Below are 9,245 nucleotides of genomic sequence, written 5' to 3'. Positions count from 1 at the left end.
GCTTAACAGTATTTATAGAGCAATCTCATATGTTAGATACAATAACTATGGTATTAATGTAAGATTTAATTTCACGTAGCACGTAGAACATGTCTGATATGTTAATATGTGTAAATACTAGTGTCTTGCTAGAGTTTGCATGAAATACATAAATAAATAAATCATTTTTAAACCAGCAATAAGTTAGGTTTACTAGGAGTATAACAATACAGCTCACAATTTAATTCAATTCATGATACTGGCTCCAAAATTTGGTATTCTCACAGTATCTTGAACAAAATTTGAATGATGAAAAATAATGACAATTATGTTGTTACACAACATTCTAATGACTCTAGAGCTGGACGTGATTGGTGCTGATTTTTTTCAAACGTCATTGTACTACACAAGACTCTGTTACACCTCTACAATGCACATTTTCATCACAATATCTCAATGCATAGTTACAGCCCTAGTTTACCATCACTGGGGACTGTTACAACTGACTGTTATGATCACCAGGCCTGACCTATGAATTTAATGTATTCAAATATTCAAGGTATTCAAATATGTTTTAGCAAAACTACCCCAAGTCTTATAAGAAGAAAAATAAATATACCAAGTTTAAGATGAATCTCATTCACTCACCTTTCGCTTGTGGCAAAAGTTGCTTTCATCCAGAACAGTAAATTCTCTTTCACCTCCAATTATCTGCCCATGTTTTCTGGTATACCGTTTCATTGCACGGTGGCAGATATTCCTTAGAACCGAAGCCATCTTGGACAGTGTCCTAGAGCTTTTTGCAATTCCGTCTTGCATCATGTCCACCTGCCTAAGGTGCAAGCCTTGAGAGAACCTGCAAAGTCCATTCATCAGGTATTTTTAATGTTCATGTGTGATTTTTCAAAGTAAACTTTTTATGTTAGAGAAACCCAAAATTCAATGCCAAAAAACGACACTAAGAAACCTCCAGAAAAACTCATCTCTAACCACTGAACAGATATATTCCATTGCCAACATAGTCACATTTTGGTGAGGTTGAATTTATGGATTGCATTACATTGCTACAATATACAAATATCTATATTCTTTGTTCATCCATTTTATCATCTCCACTTTGAGCAGTGTATATTTATTTTTAAACAAAGACTGTTCTCCTACACTATAGAAACAATAGTTTGAGTTTAATATAAACTATACAGAAACTAATCAGAAAATAGTATGTGAAAGTGTGAAAGATTAACCATCAGGTTTTGGTGTACTGTATGTCAACATCTATTACAATCAAATCACTGAATTACACATTCCATTATTTTAGACTTACCTGTAAACATATGTCATCCATGACAACAAGCTGATATGGGATTTTTCAAAAAAAGATCCCACTCTCAGAGTCCGGCTGTATTTTTTGCCTCTATGACTTTTATGCCGGCATTCCCTTTAAAGGTATAGTAAAAAATAAAAAGATGTAATTACAAATAATTATACATTTTTATATTAATTTATTTAATCCAAAATGAGCTTTTGCATTTCAGTTCCAGAGTTTCACTATATAATGTATATGTTCCTTGTAATATCAGGGTATTTACAGAACTTTTAAATGATCCAAAATCTACTGCAAACCATACCTGTCAACATTTGGATTTAAAAATAAGGGATACTTTCTGGCACAAGGTACTTAAATTCAGTTTATATAATATATTATTGGAATGAGGATATGTACACATGACTTACATGTCTCTTATGCTGGGCAAATTCATGATGGGAATACAAAAAAAATTATATTTTGAGTGTTGCTTAAATAAACCTTATGTAGAAAAAAATCTTTAAATTAGCTGTCAATATATAACATTAAAAAAATATAGCATTCGGTGCTTTTACTGCTCTAAAGACACTAGAATTTTCATCTAAAACAGACCCAAAGCATGTGTTTTTGCTTGTTGGGTTTGCTGCATATGAAAAATGTCAGTACTTGATTTTCTTTTTACCCTGTTGGGTGCAGTTTGATGTTACAGTTACATATTGCAAATTTTAATTTAACTACTAGCTATGTATTAGGTACACCAAGGTAAAGGCATATTCATAAAATTCCTAATTAACTTATTAAAGAACGGTAGCTTACCACAACATTTTCTTAATGTCCATCTAGTACATAGAAGAAAAAAGCAATAAAGTAATATTTAAAACAAAAAGAAAACTCACCACACAAGGCCATCTGAGGTATCATTTCGTTTTTTCATCTTCATATCTTGACTACATCTTGGGCACTTGACTGTATTTGCTAGCAGCTTTCTTTTCTGCAGCCATTTGATGAGCTTAGTGTTTCTTCTACCAGGGACACGAATTAGAAGATGTAATAATTCTCTGGTTAGGTTCATTACATTCACGTTCTATACTAAAGCAGGAGAGAAACCCCGGCGTGCGTACCACTGATATAATGGAGAGGAGTGTAAGCATTATACATATTTTAAGAAAAGTACAAATTAATGGAACGGCACCTACTCTGGAAGTTTTTACAAACTGGGATAACACCAAAGATCTCCAAGACCCACCCGAGCTTCATATTCGATTGGAAAGACAACCCGCCACTGTTTTACCAATCATGAACCCCCGCGACAAAAAAAAAAAGTGAGCTAGAAACTGTACGCCCCGCAGCAGAAGAGCGACAAGTTCCTGCGGAGTGCAGTGAGGAAATGGCGAGCAGGAGAATAAAACGGTCTGGCAAAGCGTCAGCAAAATATACCAGCGATGTATATGGTTAGTAAACGAGTGAAATTTGTGTCATAAGTTGTCGTAGAGTACACAACACTTTGAAAGTGTTTTCCCCTTTTCCTAACGTAGTAGCTTAGCTTGTCTGAAATTGTAAACTCTCCAGCTAGTTCTAGTTAATTCTGACATAGCTAGCTAGCTTTGGACATGATGGAATGTTCAACACACCACTGTATACTACTGCTAATGTTTGTTTACTTTTCCATTTGGTGTGTTGTAGCTTTAGAAATGTTTTAATATTTGCATACACACTTTTAATAGTTTTTCATAAACTTTTCAATTATAATTATAATATTTGCTTCTAGCCAAGGGTATTTAGCATGTAGTTACAGCTTGCAGCATCCCAACTTATTTTAACCTCATTTCTTTTTGTCTTTTTTACATACTGCAGAGGTACCTGCCCCAAAACATGTTCGGAAAGAAGTTTTAGAACCGGGTAGGTTAACTTAAATTTGCTTATTGTTAGCATAGCATTTGTCTTGGACTGCAAATCTTTATAGCTAGATTTGTGGAGTGAAATTCCCGCGGACTAGTTTGGCAGGTTTGGGTGCTGAATGAATTTTAATAATGTTGCCGGTAGAATTTTTGAATAATACAATAGTATACTGAGTAATAAATAAATTTTAAACATATTTATTTATACCGCGACCCTGAAATGGAAAAGCGGAAAAGATGATGATGATGATGATGATGAAGATAAATATTTATTTATTGGAAGCTTTTCTGAATCATTCTGTAAGTGACACTAGGCTATACACTTTCTTTTTGTTTAGGAATACAGTCAAGACTAGAGACAGTTAAAATATGCATTCATAAAATATACAAAAAAAAGACATATGCTAAGATTGAGAGCTGGTAAGTTCTTGTTATCTCACCTGCTCTCATTTAGCATTGATCATTAGTTGTTAACAGCTGATTTTGTCAGGCTAGTCTAATAATGACAGATTATAGTACCAATATAGAGTTTTGAAATAAGATCAGATAAAGAGAGCCTGTTAACAGTATCCAGTGGTTGTCAGTTTCTTCACCTAGTTGATTTGTACACAGATGTCAAAGTTAGTTAACACTGCAGCATTAGTAAGACAACTTTTCAAGATATGGTTCCAACAAGAGTAAAAATGCTGAATTGTTTGAGACTCACAGTCTGTGTAAGAATTAGCAGCCGTTCTTCTAAAACTATCAAAAATCCACAATTAGGTGAAGTGTTCAAATAATCACACCATCATTGATAATAATAAAAACAATAATAGTGTTTTTTTTGTGTGTGTTTGTTTTACATATTTGTACATTTTAAATTGTTTCAGATCTACCCACCACCTCAGGGAGGAAAGCGGTGAAGCAGACTGCAGAACATGCTGATAAACGTACTGGCATTTTCTGTATTTCAGAGCAGTGTGATTTTTTTTAGTCAGTATAGACAACTGTGGCCAGTTTAATATAATATCACTTTATTAACTCCATGACATGTTTTTGTCCATTGTGACACACATAATATATATATTTTAGTGTTTCTCACACTGTAGCAAAAACACCAAGACTTTAACACATGACGTCTTGTTAAAAATTTTCTCAGTACTAACCTGTTAAGTAAACATTAGATGAATCAGAGGTGTAACCACATCTAGGCATTCTTTCAAACTAAGAGGAAGCAAACTCAGCAAACACAAATTTACTAGTTACGTGTAGTAGTTTTTTGCAATTTTATGCAAGAGTTGTTGTTGCTACTCACTTTCTCTGCATTGTTATAGCGCTCATAATTGCGCATTTTATATGGTCAAAATATACTTTTCCATTGACCACATAACGTTGTGCCACCAAATTATAACATATGGGTGGGAACCCTGTAATTCATTCTCTTGTTAAAGATTAAGATATAATGCACAAATGTACAAAGGAAGTTATTTATATAAACAGTTACTTGCTGAAATTAATTAGATGAATTTTGGAAATATTGCTAGTATAATTGTAAAGGATGCAAAAGGTTACTGTTTAAATGTTTTCTCTTCATGTTTATGCCTTGTGCTAGTTAAGGACCATCATTCAATAACCACTGAACCTGTAGAACAGATGAAGGAAAGTCAAACTTGTATGTATATTTTCTCAGTTGATCACCTAGAAGACGGTGATATGAAATTAATAGAACAAGTGAATTTGTATTGTGAGAAGATATTAACATAATCTGCATTTTGATTTGCAAGGAAGCCAGTACCTTTTTGTAGGAATTACTATATGTGTTTATTTTGTATGTTTATTCATGCTGGAAATAACAAATAGCAGATAATTTGACTAGTGACCTAATTTCACTCTTAAAATCAATTGTTTGCTTAATTAAAGGGTTCTTTGCAATATGAAAGTGTTCTTCACATTGATGGACAATGTGCTGTAAAGGGTTTGTTATAGAACTTTTTGAGAAGGGTTCTTATTACTAAAAACATGACATCGTAACAATAGCAACACACTGTTTGGTGCTACATAGAACATTTTTCAAAAAGGTTCTGTATCAAACACTCTGCAATACATTCTCCATAAATTTGAAGAGCCCTTTAATCATACAAAGGGTTCTTTGAGTGTTCATGGTTCTATATAGAACCATTTACTTTTCTATAGGACCCTTGAATGACCATCATTTTTAATAGTATACTTGACATGATTTTTTTCATTATGGTATGTTAGCAAAAAAACTAAAACTGAAATTCCTGACTTTTTCTGATTTGATTTTCAAGCTGCTCCTACTGTCCAATCTGCATTTCAAAACGCAAAACAGACACTAGAGATGCAGAAGGTGAAGATCATTAGTCTGGAAGAAAAGGTTGCATCCTTAGTAGAAGAAAGAAATTATCTTCGTGAGAGGCTTGAGGACAGTAAGTATGCAAACTATGTAAATTATTGCGTTCCAAGTCAGCACCCTCAAAATGTGCATTCTACCTGTTTATAATATTTGAATATCTAATTGTAGCATGGCCTGTGCTACTTTGGGAGGAGGAAGGACACTGGAGTTAGGGTTGTGGGTTTCAACGGTCATTTTAACTTTATTATCACACACAAAACAAAGAAACCAAACCAAAAAAAACTGCCATTTTTTAATGGCTTCTACCTAGACTTTTCTGTGTTTTCTTTAAACACAAGCGTTTTAGCTTGTCAGTATGTGCTTTTGTTGCTCTTACCTCTCTGCTTCTTTTAAAGGCACTCATGCTACCCAAGCCAAACCAGCATCAGCTGGCTCTCATTTAGGACATTGTGAGCACCTTAGCCAAGAGGGAAAGACCGTCCATTGCTTTGCCTCCCTGTTGCTACCCCCAGTCTTCTGCTTGGCCTATAGGATAAAATGTCATACATTGTACGGTGGCCTTGCCGTGAAACTGGAAGCAAGACTCGGGAAGCAGTTCTTGGGGCTTGGGTGCCACTCATGTCTCTCCTCATCTTCCCACCCTCTCTCATGGCTCTTATCCTCTTCTTGTCATCACTTGTGGCTGACATTCGTGCACAGGGTTATGTTTCATCATAGGAAATGGAGAAATTAGGCAGGCCAATTCAGTGATGCCACTTTTGAAGGTTTAGCTTGAGTTTATTACATAAGTAAACATGTTTGTTCAAGTTGTCACAAACACATTGCCAAGTATGTGTAGTTAAGACTTGTTTGAGAATGCAAAGATAATGAATACATCAGGCTCTAACCCAGCTTTATTGGTAACTAGTCTAACTACATTAGCTTACATTAGCTAGGTCCAGAAACAGTGAAAATATATTTCTCTGACAAAATAACATTTTGGCACATTGTTCATTATGGAGAAAATTCTTTGTGTAAAAGACGAAGATGAGTCCATGTCCAGAATTATACAGGTTAGCTGTTTCAGTCTTTACCTGAAGTGGGAGTCTCCGCCACACATCCAATATGAGAAATACCATTTCATGTATTATTTTTGAATGGTTAAACATATTTTCATGTTTTTGCCATTTTTCTTTGCTTGCATTGAACTGGAAATTTGTTCATTAATCTTTCCAGATATTCAAATATCAAAATTAGTCAGAATGCACTGCCTTAATCATGAAAGCTTATCAGTTATTAAATTGATAAATCATTGGATGAGCAAAAAATAAAACATTACAATAATTCATAAAAAATGATGCAGAGGGAGAATCTTGCTGTTACCGGGTGTTACAGTTGTTTTAATGGCATGTTTGCATTAAGAATTAAAATTGAAATGACCATTCCACTGCAAATTTCTGAGATTGTGTTTCTAAAGTTGCATTTAGTTTGTATTAGTTTCATGAACTAAAGAATGATGCATCATAAGGACCATTAATAATAGTATTAAGTGTAGATGGCTGGTTGGACAAAAACCCAATATAATTTAAATGCTTTCTGTCGTAGCTCTGAAATTGAAGCTAGGTGATTTGCATCAGCTCCAGTCATCTGCAGCACCTCAGCCATCAACTCTTTGGTTGTCTGCACCTCAGCATACCCCAACTTCTACAGACTCATCAGAGTCTTCTGATTCAGAGGATTCAGAGGCCTCACTCAAAAAGAAGAAGCAAAAGAAAAAGAAATCAAAGAAACTGAAGACTGATTATTTCAGCCGAGGTATGTTAACATTGCCAATAACTGAGCTATAACCAGAGGTGGGTAGTTTACAAAAGTTCCGGATAAAAAGATTTGTTGTAATCACTTGGATTTTGTGATTAGTCCAGCAGGTACATTTCAGTAATAAAATCAACGAGGTAATAAAATACACTGTATTGCCAAAAGTATTCACTAACTTATCCAAATAATTGAATTCAGGTATTCCAATCACTCTCTGTGAATCATGCTTCGCCGTCTGGCGATCCAATGGACGAGTCTGAGTTTGGCAGTTGCCAGGAGAACGGGATTTGTCTGACTGCATTGTGCCAAATGTAAAGTTTGGTGGAGGGGGATTATGGTGTGTGGCTGTTTTTCAGGAGTTAGTCTCTGCCCCTTAGTTCCAGTGAAAGGAACACTTAATGTTTCAGCACGGCAAGATATTTTGGACAATTTTTTGCTCCCAAATTTGTGGGAACAGTTTGTGGATGGCCCTTTACTGTTCCAGCATTACACTGCATACCAGTGCAGTAACAAGCTAATGCATTTTGCAATAAAGTGTATCATAACTTCCACATGATTTCAACTACACACCTCTGGCTATACAACTTAAAATGCAAATGAGACACAGAACATACAATACATTTCTGGGATAGCATGCATACCTAGCATGGACTCTTTGTTTCAGTTTAAAAATGGGTAGAAGTCACTGTCATGTATTTTACAATTGTTTAAATCATAACTGTACATTGTGTGTGTGTGTTGGGTATGTTTACATATGTTTCAGTGAGAACACCTGAAGATTCCATCAAGCGGTACAACAAAGTTTTGGAGCTGGTGAAGCAAGGTTTGACGAAGACGGAGGCATACTGCAGGACACATGTGGACAGAAACACAATCGTTAACCAGGTCTCTATAGCAGAGTTGGCAGTGGTTAATCCTGAAATGTTCCGTGCCTTGAGAGTTAATTTCAAAAAGGGTAGCAACTTGCAAAAGTTTGCTAAGCTTTGTGAAGACCAGTGTTTACTTGAGCCAAATCAAACCAGGATAAGTGCACTGAAAGAGAGAGGGGATCTCCTTGACATTAAAGGAAACTAAGTGCATTTGGAAGATTGTCTCTGAAAATAAATGTTTTATTTGATGGGTCTGATTTAAGTAAAAAAATGTTGTTGTTTTTTTGTTTATTTTGTTTAAAGACAAATTTCCTTCATAATTCTTAAGAACCTACTGAAGGAGTTATCTTTTATTTTATTTGAAATGCAGGTTTTGTCATAGCCATAATCATTCACTGGTTTGAAGTAAAGGTACCATGTTCATGTTTATAATGCAGGCTTTGAATAAGTTACCTGTGATTTGTGTTTTATTGTTGGATGTTTTTTTCACACGCATAAAGGTACCATTTTTATGTTTGAGAATGTACAGAAGGATTAGCCATAGTTTCTTGTTTAAAGATGAGTCTTTCTACCAAATAATTTGTGCAAGTTTACAGGTATTTTCTGTATAGTACAAGAATAACTTCTGTGTTCTGAATGACAGATGACGTAAAAATGTAAATAAAAAGTAAAAAATGTTACATTGTCTCTCAGTTCATTACCTCATGTTTTGTATTCTAAGAAACATATTTGGAAATAGTATTTTAGCAAATGCTTTACGTTGATAAACACAATGTTAACAGTTATTAATGCATACTGTAAATGAATGATATATCAATATATTAACTGATGACTTATAAATATGTATTATGTCATGACTTTACTTGGTGGGGCACATAATCATATGTAAATGCAGTAACTAATGACCTGTAGTGGTATTAAGTAATGAGTATTAAGGCATTAAGTCATGCGTAATTACATCTTGAATGTGGGCATTATCATTGGAAGTTGAAAGTTGATTTTTTTATTTTATATGAACAGTAGCACTTCTAAAGTCAAGAACCACA

At 34.5% G+C, this 9,245-nt stretch overlaps 1 protein-coding gene and 1 long non-coding RNA gene across 2 annotated transcripts; one reads left to right on the top strand and one right to left on the bottom strand.

Annotated features, from left to right (window-relative positions):
- Positions 1 to 702: 702 nt before the first annotated feature.
- On the bottom strand, positions 703 to 2,292 carry LOC136701391 (uncharacterized). Its single transcript, XR_010803796.1, has 3 exons — positions 2,182 to 2,292; positions 1,304 to 1,417; positions 703 to 835 (listed from the first exon to the last, which is right to left on the bottom strand). It is a non-coding gene; the product is annotated as an uncharacterized lncRNA (long non-coding RNA).
- A 2,702-nt stretch (positions 2,293 to 4,994) lies between these two features.
- LOC136666404 (uncharacterized) lies at positions 4,995 to 8,842 on the top strand. Its single transcript, XM_066644574.1, has 3 exons — positions 4,995 to 5,609; positions 7,121 to 7,330; positions 8,094 to 8,842. The coding sequence occupies exons 1-3, from the start codon at positions 5,522 to 5,524 to the stop codon at positions 8,402 to 8,404; spliced, it is 609 nt and encodes a 202-aa protein (XP_066500671.1). The 5' UTR covers positions 4,995 to 5,521; the 3' UTR covers positions 8,405 to 8,842.
- Positions 8,843 to 9,245: the final 403 nt, after the last annotated feature.

This window comes from Hoplias malabaricus, chromosome 1 (genome assembly GCF_029633855.1).
Source record: "Hoplias malabaricus isolate fHopMal1 chromosome 1, fHopMal1.hap1, whole genome shotgun sequence".
Taxonomy (NCBI): Eukaryota; Metazoa; Chordata; class Actinopteri; order Characiformes; family Erythrinidae; genus Hoplias; species Hoplias malabaricus.
This window is presented reverse-complemented; position numbering and strand designations above follow the sequence as displayed.